The sequence below is a fragment of the Schistocerca americana genome, chromosome 4 (genome assembly GCF_021461395.2).
Source record: "Schistocerca americana isolate TAMUIC-IGC-003095 chromosome 4, iqSchAmer2.1, whole genome shotgun sequence".
NCBI classification, from domain to species: domain Eukaryota; kingdom Metazoa; phylum Arthropoda; class Insecta; order Orthoptera; family Acrididae; genus Schistocerca; species Schistocerca americana.
Window position 1 is genome coordinate 504,664,837 of NC_060122.1, and position 26,930 is coordinate 504,691,766.

At 41.5% G+C, this 26,930-nt stretch overlaps 1 protein-coding gene across 1 annotated transcript in view; it reads left to right on the plus strand.

Annotated features, from left to right (window-relative positions):
- The first annotated feature begins 6,820 nt into the window (after positions 1–6,820).
- LOC124612337 (transcription factor Sp4-like) overlaps positions 6,821–26,930 on the plus strand; it is a 97,374-nt gene continuing 77,264 nt past the window's right edge. The window contains exons 1-5 of the mRNA XM_047140486.1: positions 6,821–6,956; positions 7,211–7,807; positions 7,930–8,182; positions 9,825–10,036; positions 23,526–23,999. Of these exons, the coding sequence (XP_046996442.1) occupies positions 6,897–6,956; positions 7,211–7,807; positions 7,930–8,182; positions 9,825–10,036; positions 23,526–23,999 (1,596 nt within the window). The 5' untranslated portion in view covers positions 6,821–6,896. The remainder of the gene's footprint in view (positions 6,957–7,210; positions 7,808–7,929; positions 8,183–9,824; positions 10,037–23,525; positions 24,000–26,930) is intronic.

Below are 26,930 nucleotides of genomic sequence, written 5' to 3' on the forward strand. Positions count from 1 at the left end.
GACTCCGCGAGCACGCAGAAGTGCCGCAACACGACATAGCATGGACTCGACTAATGTCTGAAGTAGTCCTGGAGGGAATTGACACCATGAATCCTGCAGGACTGTCCTTAAATCCGTAAGAGTGCGTGGGGTGAAGATTGTGGACGTATAGGGTGTCGCATTGTCCTGCTGGAATAGCCCAAGTCCGTCGGAATGCACAATGGACATGAATGGATGCAGGTGATCAGACAGGATGCTTACGTACGTGTCACCTGCCAGGGTCACATCTAGACGTATCAGGCGTCCCATATCACTCCATCTGCACACCTTCAAAAGCTTGAACAGTCCCCAGCTGACATGCAGGGTCCATGGAGTCATGATGTTGTCTCCGTACCCGTACACGACTGTCCGTTGGACACAATTTGAAACGAGACTCGTCCGACCAGGCAAAATGTTTCCAGTCATCAACAGTCCAATGTCGGTGCTGACGGGCCCAGACGAGGCGTAAAACTTTGTGTCGTGCAATCATCAACGGCACACGAGCGGACCTTCGGCTCCGAAAGCTCATACTGATTTTACTTCGTTGAATGGTTCGTACGCTGATACTTGTCGATGGTCCAGCATTGAAATCTGCAGGAATTTGCGGAAGGGTTGCACTTCTGTCACGTTGAACGATTCTCTTCAGTCGTCGTTGGTCCCGTTCTTGCACTATCTTTATCCGGCCGCAATGATGTCGGAGATCTGACGTTTTACCTGATATTAACGGTACACTCGTGAAATGGTCGTGCGGCTTAATCCCCACTTCATCGCTACCTCGGAGATGCTGTGTCCCAACGCTCATGCGCCGACTAGAACACCGCGTTCAAACTCACTTAAATCCTTATAACCTGCCATTGTAGCCGCAGTAACCGATCTAACAACTGCGCCAGACACGTGTTGCATAGGCGTTGCCGAACGCAGCGCCGTCTTCTGCCTATTTATATATCTCTGTATTTGAATACGCATGCCTATACCAGTTTCTTTGGCTCTTCAGTGTATCAACAGCAGTATAAATAAAGATATAAATATACTTATAAAGACACAAACGTCTTAGTCGGTGTATAACAAAATAAAAAGCACATCACAGACATTTGTCCAGATTATTAACTATAATCGAAGGCCTCTTTGGTCGCATCAGGAAACCAGCAGTCTCGCCGTGGTACTTTTTTATAGGGCATTCCTCGACGATGTGTCGATTCGTTTGTCTTTTAGCACCGCAGTCACACCGAGAAGAATTAACTATGTGGCATTTATACATGGAGTCCGCACATCTTCTGTGGATCGTTCTTGTCCATTTAGCCCGGTCCACACTCTCTTGGGAATATCAAACCCTGGCGGTTTTTTAGATATGTACTGGATCTCTCTGGGATTTGTCAATAAAGCCATTTCTCACTCTCCACGCCAACATTCTGTCATGTCGAAGTCATCTCGTTGCAGGTCTACAGCATTAACATTTGGAGAATTTCTTGACTGAACTCTGTTAATGTTTACACTTTCCGATCCTGTAAACATTCCACGTATGACGGCACTACTTTTTTCATGTTAACATGTACACTCCTGGAAATGGAAAAAAGAACACATTGACACCGGTGTGTCAGGCCCACCATACTTGCTCCGGACACTGCGAGAGGGCTGTACAAGCAATGATCACACGCACGGCACAGCGGACACACCAGGAACCGCGGTGTTGGCCGTCGAATGGCGCTAGCTGCGCAGCATTTGTGCACCGCCGCCGTCAGTGTCAGCCAGTTTGCCGTGGCATACGGAGCTCCATCGCAGTCTTTAACACTGGTAGCATGCCGCGACAGCGTGGACGTGAACCGTATGTGCAGTTGACGGACTTTGAGCGAGGGCGTATAGTGGGCATGCGGGAGGCCGGGTGGACGTACCGCCGAATTGCTCAACACGTGGGGCGTGAGGTCTCCACAGTACATCGATGTTGTCGCCAGTGGTCGGCGGAAGGTGCACGTGCCCGTCGACCTGGGACCGGACCGCAGCGACGCACGGATGCACGCCAAGACCGTAGGATCCTACGCAGTGCCGTAGGGGACCGCACCGCCACTTCCCAGCAAATTAGGGACACTGTTGCTCCTGGGGTATCGGCGAGGACCATTCGCAACCGTCTCCATGAAGCTGGGCTACGGTCCCGCACACCGTTAGGCCGTCTTCCGCTCACGCCCCAACATCGTGCAGCCCGCCTCCAGTGGTGTCGCGACAGGCGTGAATGGAGGGACGAATGGAGACGTGACGTCTTCAGCGATGAGAGTCGCTTCTGCCTTGGTGCCAATGATGGTCGTATGCGTGTTTGGCGCCGTGCAGGTGAGCGCCACAATCAGGACTGCATACGACCGAGGCACACAGGGCCAACACCCGGCATCATGGTGTGGGGAGCGATCTCCTACACTGGCCGTACACCACTGGTGATCGTCGAGGGGACACTGAATAGTGCACGGTACATCCAAACCGTCATCGAACCCATCGTTCTACCATTCCTAGACCGACAAGGGAACTTGCTGTTCCAACAGGACACTGCACGTCCGCATGTATCCCGTGCCACCCAACGTGCTCTAGAAGGTGTAAGTCAACTACCCTGGCCAGCAAGATCTCCGGATCTGTCCCCCATTGAGCATGTTTGGGACTGGATGAAGCGTCGTCTCACGCGGTCTGCACGTCCAGCACGAACGCTGGTCCAACTGAGGCGCCAGGTGGAAATGGCATGGCAAGCCGTTCCACAGGACTACATCCAGCATCTCTACGATCGCTTCCATGGGAGAATAGCAGCCTGCATTGCTGCGAAAGGTGGATATACACTGTACTAGTGCCGACATTGTGCATGCTCTGTTGCCTGTGGCTATGTGCCTGTGGTTCTGTCAGTGTGATCATGTGATGTATCTGACCCCAGGAATGTGTCAATAAAGTTTCCCCTTCCTGGGACAATGAATTCACGGTGTTCTTATTTCAATTTCCAGGAGTGTATTTACAAGAACAGTGTGTCAAACTAACTATTTTCAACCTCAGATCATCTAATAAAGTGTTCTTGTTGTCATTATCATCAACATCATTGTCATACGCATCAGCCACTTAACATCAACTCCTGGATAAAGGCTTTCACAGACTTCATCGGGCCTTACGGTATGATTTCGTGTTGCTTCTTCAGGGTCTCTCTAATTCATTATCCCCCGTCCCATTAGGTTGTTGCCTCGGTCTTTTCTTATCTTTTGCAGTCCACCAAGAACTTGTATCGCCTGTCTACCGTCCATTCCACTGGCTACGTTTTCCGCCCAACTCTACTTAATTTTACTTCCCTCTGTATCCACTGTTTTCTTGCATCGAATTACGCTTAAGAGGTGATCTTTTCCGTAGCAAGGAAATGGCATCTGCTCACGTGTTGTAGCTCGCTATTAAGATGGCGAGTGAAGTTATGTGCTGTGGTCCGTTTAATCTCTATAACAATCCTGTGTAGTAGTCTATGCTCTGTATCGTCTCCGTATGATGTTGTTCGGGCGATCCCACTGATATTCTTCATAGATGCGTACAGTCACATTTCAATTTGCACTTTTCAGCCGTGCGAGAGAACAGTACTCCGAGCTAGAGTGAAAGAGAACAGGGGAAGCTCCCCGCAGCACAGGTATTTTCACTACCCATGAAGTTGCCGCAAACACCAGTTTTCTTCATGTAACATCATATGTAGCTCTTTATTCTCTGGTGAACTTTGAACCTACGTTTGGTGAGCATACTGCTGAGAAGGTGTCTAGTTTCGTACAAGGAACTACTCTGAGAAACCTGAGAACTACCTTTTAGGCCTGGGCCTTTTAGACACTACTGCAAAAGTGACTGAAGTGCACGAGACCAGTGTGTGAGGAAGCCACACGATTATTAAAAGGTAAATTTGAGCAGTGACACACAACTCCACAAACAGCAGTTTGTACATAGTCCGACAGCTGTTGTCCGTGGCGAGGGAATTGTGAGTCTATTTGACCCCGTACCGCACTGAGCAGGGACTTCGTAATACATCTAGAACACATGGGGCCTCACAGAAAACAGCCAGTTTGAGAGCAACACTTTCCAAACAACAAACCACGTGTGGAGTACTGCCAGGAAAGAAGATCCAGAGGTGGCTTCGAGCATTCCATGCAGTTTTGATGATCTGGCAGTTCACTTGATCGAGTCCCGTGTCAACTGTTTGTGACAAAGGAAGGAAGGGATTGTTGTGCATTAAGTATATCTGTATTCAATTTTGTAACTCAGCGTCCTAATTATGTATTATTTGTGCATGTGAAGCATACATGTCTTTGACAACAGAAGTGGACCGTACAAGGAGCCGCTTCACCCAAAGCGATGTATTGTAGGTAGACTATTGACAATCTGAAAATACATTGGTCGCATGACTTCCGAACTGGCTGCCCCACGTGCAACTTTCCGGCCGCTGTCAAATGCACCGCCACCTCTTGTCTTGGCGCGACCGTTTCTGAGGTGACAAGGCCTTAGACATCACATAAATGCACCATTCTGAACTGTTGTATTCACTTAGGTGGCAACAGCGCTATCTCTAAAACACTGCAGCTTACCTTACTTGGTTTTCATTTTGAATGTAAACACATGAACGAGATTACCTGCTACTTGATTGTAAGGCTTTAAGCATATTTTGTTGTGCTTTCTCCAGCAGCTATTGCTAAGAAATACCATTTCTGGCTGACAGATGTGCGACGTTGTAGTTGTGGTAGTTGCACAGAAACTCGTCCATGGAATCACAGCTGCTATCATGGCTCGTGGGTGTATTTGCACGAGAGTCATGTTTCTCCTAGGTTAGTTACGAATTAGAAGACTCGAAATTAGGTACACACAAGCGCCAAAAGCGTCACAGCACTCAGGAAAGATTATAATTCAGCTTCAGATCTAGTAGTTTTGTTCTGGTGTATTTCTTTCTTTTTTTGTGGCGTACTCAACAATTGTCAGATTAGCTGCGCGTCTTGCACAGCGGCTGGTTTGCCGGCACATGTTTAACAAAGCTGTTTACCGCGTGAAAAAGTCGTTAGTTTTGCACTCCTTTTATTTTAGGAACAACAGCATCTTTTCCATCATCGCGTTTAAAAATACCACGTTCATTAACCTACAAAACGTATCGCATACTCCAAAAAGGTTACACTGTCTGCTACGAATCGCATTTCTCTTTCGTTCTCGCTTTAGCAGGCCAATTCCTTCTTTTGCGTCACGCATGAATCGCCACTGTAACGATCATCTGCCACTGCGGCAAAAACTCCTTAACTTTTTGTCTTTTATTACTAATTGGTTGATTGATTTGCCTGTATCCTTGTTTTGACCGGAGATTGCTCGCTAGTCGCGTACGAATTGCACTGTGTCTTCTTATTGTTGAGGCTATTTCCTCCAGGTAGCTCAGTAGGAGTTTGGTTACTACTAACGCGTGCCCGACCCCTCACAAACTAACGCTGGTCAGCTTCACTTGCCGGTCAAAAGATATGCGTTCTCGTGTCAGGCGCTTCTTCGATAACGCTTTCTTTCCCCCTCGTCCGACAACGACCGAAGATCGCCGGCGATGTCCGAAGCTGTGAAAGGCGGCGTGGGATAGCGTGCCTGTGTGTGCGGCGCCTGTGTGTGAGAGAGCTCCGGGCGGAAGGTTATCTTATCGAGGCGGCTATCGGTCCCGCCCCCAGAGCGCTGCTCGAGCGACAGAGACAGCGAGAGGCGAGGTCTGGGAACCACGCCCGGCCGCACGGAGCAAATAGAAAGCCTGGCGGGCCGGCCCGGCCCCGTTATCCCAGCAGCCGAGCGCGCGGGCGGGTGGGCAGATGTTCGACCGCGCCAAGGGTGAGCCGAGCCGATCAATGGCAGCAAACCGGGCTCGCCAAGTTACGCGTGTGTCTGCATACCGCATGACGCCATGTTCATTACAGGCAAGCGTAACGCCGTGGCTCATTAAAGATGACGACGTAAAAAGCTGTGTAACATGTCTGACACTGACCTTGTACCACTACAACACTCAGACTCGTTAGCCTGCCAACTAAGAACAAAAGCGGCACCAAAGAATTCAGTCCTGCCCTTTTTATATTTGTCGACAACTGGCTCCTAATTCTGAGAGATTCCATTGTGATTAACTACAAATTACAAGAAAAGGTTCTATCCTTATCAGCTAACAGTGTATTTTTGTCTTTTTTGGGAAGGTTTTAGCCACCTATTCACATTATCATTTTAATATCCAACATTCAAAATATGCAATAGAAAGGAAACAGAAGCATAAATAAGGAGCGACTAACATAAATTCCTTTCCTGTATATAACAGTCCCCTCCGCTCGGAGGATGTAATGTACGGGCATATGGCTTTACCACTGTCTCCTCCCCCTGCTAGTCGACGAACTCGCCTCCCTGTCTCTGGCCCCTTTGTCACGAACGTGCGGTTGGCGACGGAAGGAGGAGGTGGGAGGAGGCTGCCACGCTAACCCCGTCGCCCCTAACAAATTTACAAGGCACAGGGTAGGGCATTGTGAGCAACTGCCAATCAGCTATTTCCGTGGGCCCAGCGGGCTGCACCAAGCGGCCGCGTCACGCACGTGTTTCTCCGACGTTGCCGCCCCAAATAGTCCCCGCCCGCCGAATTCCGCCAGCACCATTTATTTTGGTACAAAACTTCCCCAGAATCACCATCTCGCAACTGTGTGACAATATGCATGCGTATATTCCAGTTAAATCCCGGAAATGCTGTCGAATTTTCAATGTTTTATATTGATTGGCGGAAGGATACACTTGCTGTAGCCTTTTCTCTGAAATACACGCCAGTACGTCTGCGCCATGAGTTGAGAGGTTATACATGTGTCTGAAAAGAGTGAAGATTTTATTTTTGGTGAAGGGTATGTTTGCAGATAATGTCCTCAGCTCATTCCAAAACAAAAGCGGATTACAGTTCGGCTAACTACGCGAACCAGGTAAGCATGCCTTCTTCATGTTATAATGCGAGTGCGCGCGCGCCTACTAGTCGTGTGTGTGTTTGTGTGTGTGTGTGTGTGTCCCATTTGGGGCGGGGTGGGAAGTGGGTGTTCCTTCGGAGCTTCTCCGCGAAACACAGGGCGCGCGCGTAATGACGTAGGGCTATCCAAAGTTACCGTGAACCGTAGCTCAGCTGTTCGCCATATGATTGAGATGTTAAACTTACGCTTTGTTTTGGGTCTTTTTGATGTAGGAGACTCAGCCGTCACCTCTCGCACTGCTTGCTGCTACTTGCAGTAAGATTGGTAATACTGCGAGTAAAGAGACGCATCTTGTACAGGAGCAGAAGCAGCAACACGGTGCATCAACGCCAGAAGTTGTGTTGACACTGGACGTGCCGCCGCAATTACAGCAGCAACTAGCTACACAAGGACAACAACAGCAACTGCGCCTACTGAACTCTTTGCAGCAGTTGCATACAACTCAGCCGCAACAAACTGACAACAATACAGCGACAACCGTGGCGGGCCTCCAGCAGCAGATAGTGAGAGAGACTATTAGCAGAGAAGCGTTGTCCATCTCAAGTCCCTCCGTGCAAGTACAACAACAGCAGCAGTCCCAGCAACAACAGCAGCAACCACAAGTTATAACACTTTCTCAGCTACAAAACTTTCTTCCCTTGCAACAGGCAGGGCATCACGTGACCCATGTTCAGCCATCGGATAACAATGCCCACAGTCAACAACAAACAACGCAACAGGCTTCTCCATCTGTCAAGGGCTATGTCACCACTTCCACTGCTGCACCCACTGTTGTCTCAGTGCAGGGTGTCCCCGGACAGTTTTTACAGGTTAGGATAAAGTTTAACAGGGTGCTATATATTTTGTTGTTCTTATTTTTCGAATTCACGATTCTTCTTTGGTGCGTGTATTACAAGCTTAATTGGCCTTTGTTTTTGTTTATCAATAACAGCAGGGTGCCCAGCTAGTGACAGCTGCAGGGCAGAACCTGGCATACAATGTGGTTCAGCCCATGCAGACAGTTACAGTGGATGGACAGGAGGCTTTGTTTATTCCTGCGATGTCCGCAGGTCAGCATCAGGCTTTACAGATTGCTGGTGGGCAGACGTTAATTACACCTACAGGGCAGATTATTAGGGCACCTGGAGTTTTTCCCACAAGCATACTGCAGAACGTAGCGGGCCAGACAGTACAGATGACAAATGGTATGTATAAGGTTGAAATGTCTTTTCTCGTGGACAGAAAGTACTCATTATCACCATTGATTATTTTTTGTTTTGTACGTATTTTTCAAATGTTATTTATAAGCATGATGTTGAAACGTAGATTATGAAAAAAGTATGTTTACGTGAAGTGATTTTTATATTTCAAATGTGTTTATTTAGATAGAAATCCGCTTTGTCTCTTTCTCTCATAAGCAAGCTGAAAGTATCTCGGTTTAGGCTTAAGTGTATGTTAGAGTACATTAAGTTTTTCCACAATTTCATATAATGTTTACATTTAAGCTGTTATTTGTTTGTGGCGTCCTTGAGTTTAAACAGTTCCAATTTGACAGATAACATGATGGCATTAGGCTACTAGCAGGTTAATTCATGACAAATAATGCACACTAATATTATTCAGTTGTATATATTGTGGAATCACAATCTCATAGAAAACCTTAAATGACATCATATTTGCCATTGGCTGTACCACTTATTACACTTTTCAGAACTGCAGTTTTGACTTAGGTCATTTACAGTTAACATTACCTGTAACTAACATCATACTCTGGTACATGGTTATTGATATGTGCATTAAGCATGAATCGTATTTCAAGAGTTTTAATCCTGTCTGTTACATCCTGATGGTGTATATAATGACTGCTGACATGAGCCATAGAGGCTGACATAATTTATATTCATTTTATTGATGTTGATAACTGCTTAATTGTCAGCACCTTCAATCATTTGAAAATGATTAAAGGTCAAAATTGTATCATGGAAATTGTAACAAATAGTACAGTCTGTGATAAATATGATGTCATTTAAGAGACTAATGTTATTGTATTTCCTCGCACCTCAATCAGAATGGAAACTCATTGTCCGCCCTTATCACTTGTTTGCTTGTATTTTGATATATCAAACTTATTGTTTAGGTAGTATGCTTAAGATATTTCTTTAATTGCTTTACCATTTTTGTCACATATAAAATTTAAATTTTAAAGTTGTTTGGTTTGTTCATGCTTTAAATCCTTCCTGTTTCACACACTATGTGTTTGAGCATCCTCACAGGAAGGTTGATAGGTTGATTTACTACACACACACACACACACACAAACTTTTTCACATTTCCTCCTCTTTTCTTTCTACAATTAACTCTGTTATTAAAGAGGGGACACTTTATTTCAAAATGTGAGGTTTCATTTTATTTTATTTGTATTCTGTGGTCTGTTATGATGTTTATATTTGGTACATAGGTTCTGTCTAATGGTATATACATTTTGCTATCATTTTTTGAAAAAAATATTTAGTATGGCAGTCTATAGCTGATGGTTGTAATATAACGTTTCTAGATTCTAATGCTGCTTATGGAGGTAACTGAAATCAGATTAACTAGTTATAAGGAAAAAATTTCAACATCTGAAAACATGAGATGTATGGTGTGTTTGCATGACAGATTGTATTTTATTGTGAGCAACACATATTAATTTAATTTGTTTGTATCATATAGTTATAGAAGATATTTCATGTTTCTTTCTAAAGTAACAATTTTGAAATAACTATTGTCAATCTTCTACTTTGAATGAACTCAGTAATATCTTGCAGTGTACCGAGTGTTTGTGTGATTCAGTGTATTTTGTCTCAGGCCAAAATGTGTCAGTCAGACCAGCAAGCATGCCACAAGTGGTCCAGTTTCCTATGCAGCAAACCATCCCAGTGCAAGTGCCCATTTCAACTGCAAATGGACAGACTGTACTGCAGACCATTCATTTTCCTGTTCAAGCAATTGCAACAGCAATTCCAAATATAGTACAGACTTCGGGCAATCAGATGCAGATGTTACAGCAGCTTGGTCAGGTAAATTGTGCCATTGTTTCTCCAATTTTGTGTGCACATATTGTATACCTGTCGGAAGTCACCAATTTAAAACATTCTTTCCTTAATAGTATTTTTTATATCATCTTTCCTAAAACTGTGCATCTGTTTGAAGTCAGACTGTATCCGGATGTTGTAGAATGTGTATTTCACATACTTGTTTCTTGCATCTGCCAGTGTATCAGCCATTTTTCCTCCTAGATCATTTGGATCTCACACATGTTCATTTCATTTATTATTTATGCATTTAATTTCTAACATATTTTTGTAATACTGTATTTAGACACTTTAGCCTCTTCCTTCAAAATTTTCACACTAGCCACTTTTAAACCATTTATTGTATTATGTTTCATGAAGTACATTTTCAGTCCTATGCAGTTCATCTAGGCTATTTAAAATTACTTGAAAATTATGTTAGGATTAACATTTTGACAGTTTGAGCATTTGGAGATGTTGAGCAGAGCTACCATGTTCTACACAGAAACACTCTTTAAACTTCTTTCGTTCATCCTGCTCTAGCATTGCACACAAACAGATATGGAACTGGTATCCTGCGGGAATGTAATATATTCTCATTTTACTTTCTTTTCATCTAAAAGTGTTTTGAAAATAATCTGACATAACAAGATAAAAGATGACATTTTTTCTTAGTTTGTGAGCAATATATGTGTAGAACAATATTCAGTGGAGACTTGTCTATGATGGAATACAGCATTTTTTAAGTTTACCTCACAGTTTTTATGTATAACAGAAAGAGTATTGTATATGATGTGAATGTTGTTCTTGAGCTTGTGTTAAGGATCTGTCTTGTACAACTACTTTTATTTTGTATTCTCATCTGTTGGTTTTGCCAACTCACAGCATAATAGTTAACCTCCAGCCTTACCTAGACCTTGGAATATGCTGCAGCACAGTCTATCACCACAGTCTAGATTTGGAGGACGAAGACTGCCACAGTCTTAACTCACTGTTGTGTGTTTTGATGTGCAGGCAATAGGAAAGGAAGGCAATTTACCAGGAATTTTGTCTATTATGTCACCAGATTTGCAGCAATAGAAAAGAAAGCTAGTTTACTAATAATCTGGCGTGTATTGCCATCCGATGCTCTACATGAACCCTCTTTTTTTTTGTGAAGGTAGTGAATGCTGCCAGGTGTACCTAAACATACTGTACACATCCATATCATTCACCATTTATTTATTATATGAAGTTGAGGAATTTCACTCCCAATGGGATGACGTGTCATCACACTGCTATTTGCGTGTAAAAGCTTATTCTGTCAAGAGTTTCCAGGATAGTGACTAGAGCAGTGAGATACACAGATGTGTCCCTTGCTTAATGTAAATGTGGTAGTCGTAGTTTCCTAATTATGGTGAACTGTTACTGATACTGTGTATTATAGGAAACTAACTATACAGGCTGAGCTTCAGGAAGCAAGTAAATCGATACGTGTAGCAGTTGTAGTGAACATTTCAGTAGATATACCTCAAACAGTACCTCATTACAATCAAAATCCTGCATACTTCTGTTGTGGAAGTACTGATAACTTTGAAAGTTGCATGTGACTTTTTTATATTGCTGTAAGTTTAGTATCATTACATTTACAAACTTCCATGTGTGCCTCCAAATGGCTGAATATAATTTTGGTACTGTCTGCATTAACTTACTTATATCTTACTCCTGTGAAACTGAATTTAGTCTTATATTACACCTTAAGAAAATTTTCCAGTAAGAATTAATTGCATCATTAGCACGTTCCACTCTTACTGAACTGCATGCATGTATTAGTTCACCTCAGAATTTTTAATTCAGTCCATCAGTTCTTAATTTGTCAACATCTCAACTCCTGAAGTGGTGTTTCTTGATTGGATAAAGTGTAATTAGATTATAATAGTTTAGGATGAATAAGTGTTCTTGCTTGAATGAAGAAGAAGACATTTCAAATACATGGCACAAAACAGATTCCATTAACATTTTGCCGTTTGCATGTCTCATACAAATTTATTCACTTGGCGTCGGCAGTGCTAATTCAGATTACTTGGCTTGTGACTGTCCTTTCTCGACATTATTGGGAGATTATGAATTGTTACGTTTTACCAATCTCATCGTTAATTCTCATAATTTCTCAATTCTGTTCCTCTACTTTCATGAAATTTCGAAGATATACATACGTAAGTAAATACAAAATTTGTTTGTTTCATATATTTGTTTATTTGCGTTCACTTTTGTACTTACTATTTCTCTTTCATATGATATGCAGGAAAACAGTCTCCAAGATGTAACGCAGCTCCACAAGGCTTGCACATTAAGTTTGTTCCTCTTTTTGTTTTCGGAACATACAAGACAGTTTCTTTGTTTTCGTTTTATTCATTTCAGAAATACATAGGCCTATTAGTTGGTGTTGCTTTGTCTGACCAGAAAGTCTATCAACCGGATTGTGATGAGACATACACGATGTAGTGGCAACCTCCAAGTTTTGCTCTGCGCATTCATTGTAATTAATCATATCATCTCTTTCGTCTGCCATGATGAAAGGGCACAAGTACTTATACAAACAAAAAACTTGTTGACATGTGTACCTTATTGTTACCTAAACAGAACACCAACAGAATGCAAAAGATACTAAAGTACTGTCTCTGGCCACTGCACGATACTATGCTCACGACGCCACTGTGGTGTCGTCGGCCACTGGGCGATAATATGCACACGACACCACTGTGGTGTCACCGTGCACGGCACCACTGTGGTGTCGCAGGAAGGCAGAGTGTTAATAATGGTAACAAGACAAAAATTAATATGCAGAGGAATAAATGATCGTGTATCAGTCGGAAGTGACAAAGGGGTATAAGAGTGTTCTGAAAAGTAATGCTCCAGAATTTTTTAAAGTGAAAAGCTCTTACAGTTTTTTAAATAAAACATTTTTTAATTCTTCATGTTTATTGTATGTGTGCACATTAATTTCTCAACATAATCACCCTGGCGACAAACTCATTTCTCCCATCACGAGACCACTTTGTTGATGTCACTGGTGAATGATTGACTTTGTTGACAGAGCCACAACCTCACATCTGTGTGCACTGTTTCATCGCAATCAAAGTGAACTATTCAAAGATATTCTTTAAGTTTTGGAAGCGAATGAAAATCGGATGGGGCCAAGTTGAGACTGTATGGAGGATGATCGATGACTGTGAACCCAAGGCGCATTGGATTGTTGCAGTTGTCGTGTGTGATCTGGCATTGTCATGCTGAAGAAGAAGGTGCTCCAGGTGTGGACAAATGTTTTCTGCAGTTAGAAACTTGATTACAGCATGGTGTCTCTCATGCACTGAGATAGTTACTGTACACATTGTCATGTTACACGCTACAGTTCAGAGTCCTCTAGGAGCAAAGGGTTGCAAATTGCCTCAGGGAAGTGGGGAAGTCGGCCAAGTAATATGCACGATATGTAATACCTCGACCAGTGTTGAGAATGGAATACAAAATTCGAAGCCACTATTTTCCAGTGTGCCATCGTATAAATATTAGACACATTAATAAGCTATTGTCCACCTGCACACAGACATCACAGAATAATTAAAACAACAAGCTATACTCTGTAACACTCCCACTCTCGTTTCTTGATTTTACAGACTATTGATAGTGACCTGCAATTAGGTTGGGACTTTCTTTTGGCAACTAATATTGTGAACTGACATAGGATACAAGAATAGAACCATCATTTATCTTTTCAAGAATATAGTGAAACTTATGTCTATGTTTTTAGCCCTTTTGTGATGTTTGTTATTGTTTAGCAATTACAGTCCACTCTATAATTGTCCACAAAGAGTTGAGGTGGTTGTCCCATGTTGACACAGACCTTCTGCCAGAAAGTGTACAGCCACATTATTTCAGTAGTTGCGTCAGATGCTGCAACATACTCTGTTTACATTGTAGATTGGCAGCACATATTTGCCTGCAAGATGTCCAGGTAACAGGTCCACTGATAAATATGTTGACATAATTGTTATTGAACGATGAATACCAATATCTCCATTAAAATCAGAATCTGGAAATAAATGAAGTTTAAGACAGCTCCCACTGTATTTAATACCTTTGTCTCTTGGAGATATTTTATGATGTGTTTAACAGAGTTTTCCAGGTCCAGGGTTGTTGACAAACTGACGCTCTTGACAGACAGAAAACATTGTATCAGATCTTGTCACTTTGAGGTCAAACTCAATGCATCTACAGTCTTTTGAAATATAGTATTTTCCATGGATTTCTTGTCTTCATTAGCTGGGCACTGTCCCAAGTGCAACTATAAACTGTAATTACCAGGTGTTGCTTGAGGCTTACAAATGCTTGATGAACTTGAAGTAGATAAGTCCACTAAGTCCCACATATTAGTTATTGCAAATGAGGGCATTTCATCTTTCATTGCTTTGTACCACTTCTTCAGATTTATGGATACCATCATCTCCTTGAAAGTTTATGGTTCATCAATGACTGCTGCGCAGGCCACATAATTTTGGAAATGAATTGGGGGGTGAAGTTCATCACCGTTTGTAAGATTCATTCCATGTTGAGTAAATCTCTCAGTAGCACAGGGATCTTTATATTGCACGACTACATCTCCATTTTCCACAGGTTATTGAGTGATCTTCCATTTCTGTTAGGTAGTTGCATTCTTAAGTAACATTGTTGGTCCTGATTTCTGTTGTTTACCCTCTGGTACTTTAGTTAAGTACCACATCTTGTGGAACAGTTATTTTGATTGTTATAGGACCAGACCACTATAATTTTTGCTGTAACCAGTATGGCGAACCATTTACTATCAACTTTGATTTGCTTCGAAATTTGCATTGAAACTGTTTGGGAGTATGTATGAAACATTAGCCCCAAACTGGGTCATATGCTTTAATGATGTTTTATTCCCAGAACATTTCTCGAAAGGCATCTTTTCAAAAGTAGACTTACATGGACAGCAATTGAATGTATAGACTGCCTTGTTGACAGCTTGTGATCAAAGTGTCTCTGGAAGACCAGGATCGAGAAGCATTGTGTGAGCTTTTTCCACTGTTGATCTGATGCCATATTCAGCTTTGCCATTCTGCTCTGGTATATATGGTGAAAAAATCTTAAACATGGCTACGAAACAGCAACTGTGTAGATCTGAAGGGGCTGAAAAATCAGCCAACAGTTGCAAAACAAAGGTTTACTAGCCCTTGACCAAGGTTTTGATATTTCTAAAAATATCTTCTTCAGAAGAAGTGGGCTCTAAAAATGTATACAACCAGTTACAAAATTATTTTTACAAACATAACAAAATATTAATAGAAAAATATTTGTGAGGTAAGCGTACACACTTGTCCCAAGCCATGGCTTGAGATAATTCTTGTTTTCTCAATTTTTGTATGACAAGAGCCCCTTGGCTTCAGCTAATCTATTGTACTATCATGTGATGTAATAAGTGAGTAGGCTTAACTCACAAATATTTTTCTATTAACTTTTTGTTATGTTTGTAAAAATAATTTTGTAACTGGTTGTATACAGTTTTAGGGCCCAGTCATTCTGAAGAAAATATTTTTAGAAATATCGAAACCTAGGTCAAGAGCTAATAAACCTTTGTTTTGCAACTGGTCACCTGATTTTCAACCTCTTCAACTTTTAGCTTATTCCTTGTCTGTCTTCTCACCAACTATTGAAACTCTAAGAATACAGAAGCACATCACTTTTGTTCTTACATAAATATACAAATCTATGTTAAGTACAATCATCTTTAAAAATGAAAACAAAAAATAGTTGGGTCCACCTAATGAGGTGAGGAGCATTTTTCCACATACATTGGCACGAACAAATTTTCCTGGAGTACAGACACGGGTTGGTAGATTTAGTGTAAATCCCTTTCTGTGCAGCTTACGATCTTAACATTATTCACAAAAGAATAACATTTGAGTTTAAATTTGTAATCAAATCAGTCACCCATTTTCTTCAAATTCCCAAAGTTCGTGTGTCCCACCCTCTTTTTGTGCAAGAACAAAGCTAAGTCGGACAATGTAAGATTTGCTTGTTCAGTGTTTTCCATAGAAATCAACATTCTTTAACACCGATTTTCAGCTTATATACAAACTGCCATTGGTTTCTAACTGCATACCTCAGTCTTATTGTTGTTTAATAAGCTTTTTAAAATTTTACGGGCTGTTGCTCCCAGTGAAAAACTTGACTGATCCAATACTCTCAGCATAGCCATCTAAATTACCTTCTATCCGAACAGAAACTTTGAACTTCCCAAATAGTTTTAATGCAGAAAAAAGTTCTTTGTGTGAAGTCATGTGTTTTGATGCAGCACTGTAAGCAAGCCAAACATTGTCATGATTAGTAACCAAATTGCTTCTAATTTCTACACTGAGAGCATGTTGTTTGGTTTCTTGACTTTCTCTTCGTAATTTAACCTTCCCCCCCCCCCCCCCCCCCCCCTGTTGACCTTACAGTAACCTTCCTTGTGACAATAATAGCACTCAACATTCTTCTTGTTGACAGAATTTTTGCTTGAATTGCTTTGTGAACACTAAATATTATCTTTTTTGTAACTAATCTTTACAGCAGCTAATGTGTTTAGATTTATTCAACTTGCAACAAACATTGCTCTTCTTTCAGTAACCTTGCTGATAAATTATTGGAAGTCTGCTTGCTTTAATCACAGAGCTCCCAATTGCAACAAAGAAACTGTACTTTGCCACAAACCAACTAAAACTTTGGCAGTGTTGCACAATAGTATCACAGTGTGACATTTTATAATTGAAGAGCTTTTGTATCAATGTCACTTTATTTATTACATGTTGTTGTTTATGAATTATCTTAAGTTGATTCCACAAACCATTTGCTGTGTGGTGGCACAGGTCATAACAGCTTACAATCGGTAAATTCCATATAAGACACTCTATAAGGCATTTTTTTTGCATTAAGCTCATGCCACAGGTTCCATGCCTTTGTGCCTTCATCTGGTCTTACTTGGCTTCCGTCATCAACATTCAGATATTTCTCAGCATGAAAGGTAATTTCCATTTGATATTTCCATGACTGAAAATTATCTCTGTCAAATTTCTGTACACTGAAAAACTTTGTTGATTCGTCTTTTATGTTTTCATTTTTCAAATGAAAACCCTTGATGTAACTGGACTCTTTTTCCGAGACTTGACTGATGCGAGGAAAATAAAATGTTACGCGAGTTAAGAAGCGCGTTTTACTGAGCCTGTAACCAATTGGATAGACTGAGGCACATCCCCCCCCCCCCCCTCATCCAAGAATTATGGGATTCTTTTCAGTTAACTTAAGCCGATTCCTTGTGTTGTGATCATGTATGTGTCTGTTTAATCTTTGCAATACAGCATTTAAGTCACCACTGTATTGGAGCCCTTAAGTAGTCCATCAGATATCTTCCTACTCTCCTTGTGTTTTCATAGTGCTGCTGTTCCTGTATGTTAGAGATAATTCTCAGTGAATTTGACAATCACTTGTGGATACTCTTTGAAACTACAGATTAGTGATTCCTCAGGCCCTAGGCATCCATATGTTGTTTATCAGTGTGGAGTCTTTCAGCTTCAGAGGGAGTTTCTCAGCTCAAATGCAACGGGATGTTTCTGACCTGTTACTTCACCTCATCATATTCCATTTATAAATGCAACCCTGGGTCTTTAGATTTGTGGTCTGGTTGTCACTTAGGCACCAAGTCACATTACCTGAAAACTAGACTGATTAAAGTTTCTTGTTAGGCGACACTTCAGAACTGAGTTCTTCCGACCAAAGCTTTGTATGTCATGTGCAAATTTTCTGGTGTCGCCATTGTCCCAGAAAGAAAACATCAGTCCATTTGTATTGTTTGAATAGAATGAGGTTCATGCATAACTGACTGAGCCTTGACCAAGGAATACTGCGGATGACAGCACTTTAGACGCAAGTGACAGACATTGATTCATAAGTAATTTAATTAGAGTAGTAAGTTTTAATAAGATATTCAATATTTATATTTGAGTATCTGCAGTTTGTGTGTTTTAGCATTTCTCTGACACTCTTCACATCCAAATTAATGACTTAAAATTCTTGATGACTTACCATTCTGCATTTTGAATCCGTAATGTAGCCTGTCAGTTCAACCTCTCATGAACCCCTGTCCTCCAACAAGGCTGACCTCATTGCACTGGGAAATCGTAGCAGGAAATATCACTAATGAATATGCAGATCTTCATTATCTGATTAGCAACATACATGATTGGGTGTATTTGGTTCATGGCTACACTGTCTGACAATTTTGGCTTATAACTTTTGACTCAGGGGTTTCTTATTTGTGCTTTTCCATCATCCATGAAAGTTCCTTTTTTGGTCTTGGCAACATTACATATTGAGATTTCTGCAATTAGGTGATGCAAGTAATAGATGGTGGTCATTTGGTTGTGTACTTCCATTGCTATTGTTGTAGATGTGTGTGATAAGTGCATTCTTCCAGTTTCCGAGATTTTTTTTTTTTTTTTTTTTTTTTTTTTTCCTAATCAATGTTCTGTGACAAGTATGGGATACAAATGCAACTAATTCACATGTGAGTTCTGTACAGAAAGTACCAGTGTCTGTTGCTGCACTTTGAGTAAAAATAATGAACTGTGACTGTATATTAAAGTGACATGGTTAAAATTAAATATAGCGCACTAAAGAAATGAAATGTCATGTACATCTCATCCATGACACGAGTGCTTTATGATGCTGTCTCTCAACTTGACCTATTTGTTATACCAAATTGAATATGTAGAGTTGTCTGTGGAATGCTTTTATTTATGGGAACCATTAGAAACAATTAGACAATGGAAAGTTGGGTTAGAGTAACAGCAATATCAGGAAAAAGGTAAATTGCTACTCATCACATATAGGAGGCATTGAGTCACAGACAGGCATAAAAGACTGCTAAACATTTAAGCTTTTGGCCAAAAATGTCTTTCTTAGGAAATAGAAAACACATGTGCGCGCGCCCACACACACACACACACACACACACACAGAGAGAGAGAGAGAGAGAGAGAGAGAGAGAGAGAGAGAGAGTGTCTCTAGCTGCTGTAGCAGGACTGTGACTGTGTCTGATGTGAGTCTTGAGGCTGGTGGTGGGTATAAGTAGGTGTTATGTAATAGGAAGTGGGAGGGATAGTAACGTAGGGATGTGGAAAGACATGCTGGCTGTGAGATTGTGCAGGGAACTGGTGGAGATTGAATAGGGCTGCTAGGTGTAAAGTTGGGAGGGCTGCTGTGCTGTACTTGGGGGGGGGGGGGGGGGGTGGGGAGGCATTTGTGAGACCATAAATAAGCAAGAAAATAAATATATTAAAAAACAAAGATGCTGTGACTTATCAAACGAGAAAGCGCTGGTAGATAGACACAATAAAAAAAACACACACACAAATTTCAAGCTTTCGCAACCCAAGGTTGCTTCATCAGGAAAGAGGGAAGGAGAGGGAAAGATGAAAGTATGTGCATTTTAAGGGAGAGGGTAAGAAGTCATTCCAATCCCGGGAGCGGAAAGACTTACCTTAGGGGGAAAAAAAGGACAGGTATACACTCTCGCGCACACACACAAAAACACACACACACACACACACACACACACACACACACACACACACACACACACACACACACCCGCTTTGTGTGTGTGTGTGTGTGTGTGTGTGTGTGTGTGTGTGTGTGTGTGTGTGTGTGTGTGTGCGCGCGCGCGCGCCGTGAATACCTGTCCTTTTTTTCCCCCTAAGGTAAGTCTTTCTGCTCCCGGGATTGGAATGACTCCTTATCCTCTCCCTTAAAACCCCCATCCTTTGATCTTTCCCTCTCCTTCACTCTTTCCTGATGAAGCAACCATGGGTTGCGAAAGCTTGAAATTTGTGTGTGTGTTTGTGTGTTTTTATTGTGTCTATCTACCAGCTCTTTCTCGTTTGGTAAGTCACAGCATCTTTGTTTTTTAATATATTTTTCCCACGTGGAATGTTTCTTTCTGTTGTATTCAAGCAAATAAATAGGTCTACAGAATGTAGATTAAAAGCCAGGGTCAGTTGTTTAGAAGATATAACTCATAATTTCTGTGTGAGTTAATTACAAAGTTTGAAATTGCTTGTTCTTACATATTAACAGGGTGTGGAAGTGTTGAAGAGATATATCAATGGACAAGCCTTGCTTAGCATCTTCACTTCTATATCTACATTGTTCATTAAAATGAATAGGTAGAGGTAAATGTTCTCAAAAGATAAATTACCATGTACCATTGCCAGAATTGTTGTGCAACACTATGTGACATTACTCATTGTTAGTGTTAATTTAGTGGTTAGATCCAACTACCTATAAAATCATCAGCTGAGCACTCTGTTTATGGAAATTTTTGACAGTGTAGATTAGCCTTTTACCATTCTTCCCAGCTGTTTTGCCTGAATACACTGTTTGATTACATTGCATGTACTCTTTCTTCCAATAGTTCCATAGTGAGAAATCCCCCAGGATGTAGAACATGGTGTGAGTGAGGGGAGAGGGAGTGGGAGGGTGGATTGGGGAAGGGTGACTGACTTCTGGAATGGCTGGGAGGGAAGCAGCAGGTGCACAAGATATTAATGCAACATAGACACTGGCACCAGTGAGTTCATACAGTACACAGAGACAGCGTAGTGCAGAATTGGATTACTAGGAGGTGACAGAACAGAGTAAGGAGACACTGCTGGGAAGAAGGTATTGGTAGAGGATGAGTGAAGTTAGTGTCCTCAGACAAGGTGTAGGTATGTATGATGCAGGTTAATGAAGATTGAGGCTGCAAGGCTTAAGTTAATGGAGGAAGTGTTGCAAAGATAACTTCCAGTTCAGATATGCTGGTGCTGGGGAAAGGATCACAATGGTACAATATGTGAAATTAGCCATTGATATGGAGCACATTTTGCTTGTCAGCACATTCTGCTCCTGGCTGATCAGCTCTGTTCTTGGGCAAGAGTTTGGCAATAGCAGTTCATTTCATTTCATTTGGGTGGGCAGCTGATTGATAGTGATGCCCACATAAAATGCTGTGTAGAAAACAGCAGCAAGAGCTGGTATATGGCAGGACTGATTTCATAGGTTGCCCTGCCTCTAATGAGGTGGGATAAGCCTCTTATGAGACTAGAGTTGGATGTGGTGGTGAGTGTATTGGACAGGTCTTGCACATGGATCTTCCACAGGGATATGACCCATATGGCAGGGGATTGGGAGTGTGTGTGGCATGTGGATGGACCAGGATTGTAGCATAGTTTGGATGGATGGCAGAGTACTATTCTAGAAATAAATTAAAGATGTATCTGGTAGGAAGATAAATTACCATGTACCATTGCCAGAATTGTTGTGCAACACTATGTGACATTACTCATTGTTAGTGTTAATTTAGTGGTTAGATCCAACTACCTATAAAATCATCAGCTGAGCACTCTGTTTATGGAAAATTTTGACAGTGTAGATGAGCCTTTTACCATTCTTCCCAGCTGTTTTGCCTGAATACACTGTTTGATTACATTGCATGTACTCTTTCTTCCAATAGTTCCATAGTGAGAAATCCCCCAGGATGTAGAACATGGTGTGAGTGAGGGGAGAGGGAGTGGGAGGCAAAATTTGGTATTAATTGGCTATAGCAGCAGATATTGGCCAACACGAGTGCCTTTGTTAACAGCACAGCATGGCCTGTAGTGCCTCTCATGGGCTTGTGACCGTATTGGTTGGACCCTAGAAAACTGGAAAACTTGGCCTGTTCAGATGAGTCCTGATTTCAGGTGGTGAGAGCTGATGGTAGGGTTCGAATATGGTGTAGACTCTACGAAGCCATGGATCCAAGTTGTCAATGAGGCACTCTGAAAGCTGTTGGTGGCTCCATAATGGTGTGGGCTGTGTTTTCATGGAATTGACTGGGTCCTCTGGTCCAACTGAACTGATCATAGACTGGGAATGGTTACGTTTGGCTACTTGGAGAACATTTTCAGCAATTCATGGAATTCATGTTCCCAAACAGCGATGGAATTTTTATGGATGAGAATGCGCCATTTCACTGGGCCACAGTTGTTCACGATTGGTTTGAAGAACATTCTGGTCCAACACGATATCAGGAGGTATACAATGACTTTTTGTCTCGTCGGTGCATAAATTGTAGAAGTCCTGGCAAAGGATACAGTTCACAGACGTTCCATTGCCTTAAATATTAAATTATGATAATCTGAGGCCCATCTTGAACAAGTGAAGATGTACATCAGTTTCTTGTGTGTGTGTGTGTGTGTGTGTGTGTGTGTGTGTGTGTGTGTGTGTGTGTGTGTGTCAAGTCTCTTGCAACTTATATGCTTGGAATCTTCTATTGTTCCGTCAAGCGCCCACACCAGTCTGTTGTTATTTGTCATCTTGTGATTCACACATCAACATTCTGTTTCCTCACTCACACATTTTCTGCTAATTTACTCCCAGTTGTTTTCTTTCCTTTCACCATTTTGCAGATAGGTGTGAGCTTGCACACTTGGTGATATAAGAATTCATCAGTACTGATTGAAAGGGTTTAGTTCTGTTATATTCTAATAATGTGACATTTCTATTATGAACTTGTTACTTACAGTTCCCTTATCGTGCGTTGTTTTCTGCCTGGTCCAAAGTTTGTGATGGATTTTCCTTTTGTCCAATTTCTATATGCCATACCTACTTATTTAGTGCATTTCCCCATTCGTACTATGGGAATTCCTTAAATTTTCTGAAGATTTCAAGTACTGCATCTGTTTTTTTTTTAAATTTCTGTCTGTCAGCTTTACTCTAGATTTTCCTTTTTTAGCAGGAATGAATAAACTCATACCATAACTTGTTTAAAAATTATTTGCATTCCATCGCTTTCCTCGAAATCGATGCACACTATTGTTGAGACCAAACTGCTGTCCAGTAACTACCTCCAGGAGACGAAATGTTTAGTATTGTTAATAGACAAATATAAAAGTAAAAGTGGCACTACTGTCCTAGATTTTTTTAACTGTTGGTTTCTCTCTCAGGAAGGAGAGAAGGATAGGTTGACCATGGTTAAAAAGGAAAGTCATGTCACTCAGACTCCAGGATGAGAGGATCCTGCCTTTAAGGCCCGTACTTGTCCTCGCCATAGATTGGTCCCTCTCACTCTAGGGTATGAGTGACCTCCCCTTTCTTTTTATCCTTTCACAATCCACGCCACTCTCATCCCCAAGGAAGAAACTAATAACTCCAAAAGTTAGGATAGTGTCATCACTTTAACATTTATAAGTGTGTATATTGACAGTGCTAGAAATTTTACTTGTTAAAGGTAGGTTCCTTGACTAAATTTTCCTTTGGCAGTTATTATTGAGTTAACCATTTGTCAATATAACAGTTTCAAAGACAGTTTTTGACTTTTAAATTGCATAGTTTCTACCAAAGTGTGAAGAATTTGCCTGATGTTTTGTGTTTTGCCACACAGGTGCCGACACAGCAAGTTGCCCAAATCATCACTCCATCTGGCCAGATCCAGCAGGTGCAGCTGACTTCAGCGGTGCAGCTGAGTGGCTTAGTACAAGCTCAAGCTCAGGCTCAAGCACAGGCTCATGCGCAGGCACAAGCACAAGCACAAGCCCATGCCCAGGCCCAAGCTCAGGCACAGGCTCAAGCTCAAGCTCAGGCGCAGGCTCAAGCTCAAGCGCAGGCTCAAGCCCAGGCACAGGCTCAAGCCCAGGCCCAGGCACAGGCTCAAGCTCAGGCCCAAGCTCAGGCGCAGGCCCAAGCCCAAGCCCAGGCACAGGCCCAGGCTCAAGCCCAAGCTCAAGCTCAAGCTCAAGCCCAGGCGCAGGCCCAAGCTCAGGCCCAGGCGCAAGCACAAGCGCAGGCGCAAGCCCAAGCCCAGGCCCAGGCTCATGCCCAGGCACAAGCACAAGCCCAGGCCCAAGCACAGGCGCAGGTAAGTCATTGTCAATGTTCATTTTGTGCTTTGCACATGTGTCTGTAATCTGAAGTGTAGTCATGGTAGTACCTGGCCTTGCATTTTCCATTAGACTGCATTATCCTTCATTGCAATTGCTGTATTCATTAAAACTCCATTTTCAGCCCAATAATAGTCATACAAATAACAGCGCAAAGATTGACTTACGTTTAATTGTTCAAATGTAAGATAAATTTGGAAGCATAAAGCTCTTATTGGTAAATAAACAATTTAAGGAGTGCTCTCTGAGTAGCTGAAGTGTTGAGTTACCAGTAGGGACATATACAACGGTAACCCCAAAAGTAAGGTCTCTTATTTTTTTTATAAGTACATAGACCTGTTTATTTCTACAATGGTTTACATCAGTTTACAGCTTGAACATTTAGCTATTTTTCGACATAATCACCACTTCTGTTGATGCATTTTTGTAGATGCTGTGGCAATTTTTGTATGCCCATTTCATACCAGCTCGCTGCCATGCTGTTCGTCGTGAGTTTCGGTCCGACCAGCTGCAGACACTCTGTACCACTTATGAACAATTTTGACATCCATACATGACTCACCATACACTTCCGTCAATTGGCGATGGATTTCAATCGGCACAGTGCCCTTTGCGTTCAAAAACCAAATAACTGCGCACAATTCGCACTTGGCGGTAACATTCGAAGGGAGCTCCATTCTCAACAGTTGCCAAGCCAGGACTGAGCACCTTAGCATGGTGTGCGCATGTTTACACACAGCTCGTGAAGCACTCTTCATAACAGTTTGACCAACTGCCACACAAACAGAGTTCTGTACTTATAAAAAAATAGGAGACCTTGCTTGCTAAAAGCTTTAATTGCTTTTAGACATATCCTCCTCCATAGCTAGCATACACACATATACATGTGCCAGTGCAGATGCACTGTCCTGGCCTAGCAGCTCGAATATAGTCTGATTAAAATTACTTGATAGTTGACACTTCACAGGCTGAAGCTGGTTTCCTCCAACTAGAGTCTCAATGTCACGCCTGAACCGTTTGCCATTGCCAGAATGCCACAACAGTTGGTCACTTCTCCTTGTCTTCTTGTCTCCTTGTCTTCTTGTTGAGTTTAGATCCCGAATCCTGGATCTCGCCCTTTAATTTTGTATTTCATCTCTTATGATAACCATAAAACAAAACACACACACAAACACAAACAACACTAACAATAAAGTTGCGTTTCGTACACAGCACTAACCAAATACTACTAGATCCTTTCACACAACACACAGTTCAGTGTCATATATAAAGTTATTGTAATGACAGAGATCATCTTACATTACAAAAGTTTTTCATGACATTATGTGAAGTCAGTACAAAAGTTTTGCATGACATTATGTGAAGTCAAATCTTTGACAGCTGCAGTTCATCGTTGCTACTCGAATGTGACTCATAAATGTAACAACTTTAATCATAGTAATATAGTAGCGTAGCATTGAAACTTGTCATGTAAAAGGTCACAAGTTTGGAACTCATGGAGGACAGTGAAGTTGTTTTTACTCCTAAAGCTAATCAAAAGACTTTCATTATAATTTTTATTTAATTAATTGATTTAAATGTATTTTTTTAGATTTCTGAAATTTTGCCATGTAGTTTTGGTTATTGATTGACTTTTTCATTTGGCTTTATTTTTCTTCCTATCATTATTTTTCATTTATAATCTGATAGTATTGTCTATAATCTACAACTAAGAGCCAAGCAGGACTGCTCATAGGTTGGTAAAGTGACAGTTCATGTAGCCAGTGTAAAGATAGTTTCAGATAACCAATGAATGATAGAAATTACTGTTAGTTTTTTAGCTCGGAAACTGAATTTCTTCTATCTTGTATTTGCTCATAGAGGTTAGCTTTAATTTCGATTAACAAAGCAATCATTATTTTAGTTTCGCTGCTTATTGTTCACCACTGTTTTCTCAGGTAAATTGTACATCATGAGGTTGTGGTTAGGTTAGGACAGGAGCTTAAATTCAGGGATACAATATGAGTAGAGTATACAGGTAGGATGTTCTTGATTTCTGAGGACAAAGATAAGCAGCCAAAGCCCTGGCGAAGGAAAGGATTCAGTTGTTCCAGTCTGGGATGACACTGGGTGATGAGTGGAGTGTTCCTTTGCAGTTGATTCCAACGGGTGGTCAGAAGATTCGAGGCATGTAAGGCCTTCACAGAGAGGCAGAGTTTTCAGTCTCGTTTATGTGCCTGTTGACAACTTACCAATTACACTATTTGGTGAGATATTACTTTCCTTCCTTAAATTATTTACAAATGTAAACTAAATTCCATTTGACCATGTTCATGTGGTGCAGTCATGTCCAAAATATAATTAATTTGCACATTCCATGGAAAAACTGGTAGAAGCCGACCTCGGGGAAGATCAGTTTGGATTCCGCAGAAATACTGGAACACGTGAGGCAATAATGACCTTACGACTTACCTTAGAAGAAAGATTAAGGAAAGGCAAACCTACCTATCTAGCATTTGTAGACTTAGAGAAAGCTTTTGACAATGTTGACTGGAATACTCTCTTTCAAATTCTAAAGGTGGCAGGGGTACAACACAGGGAGCGAAAGGCTATTTACAATGTGTACAGAAACCAGATGGCAGTTATAAGAATCGAGGGGGATTAAAGGGAAGCAGTGGTTGGGAAGGGAGTGCGACAGGGCTGTAGCCTCTCCCCGATGTTATTCAATCTGTATATTGAGCAAGCAGTAAAGGAAACGAAAGAAAAATTTGGAGTAGGTATTAAAATCCAGGGAGAAGAAATAAAAACTTTGAGGTTCGCCGATGACATTGTAATTCTGTCAGAGACAGCAGAGGACTTGGAAGAGCAGTTGAACGGAATGGACAGTGTCTTGAAAGGAGGATATAAGATGAACATCAACAAAAGCAAAA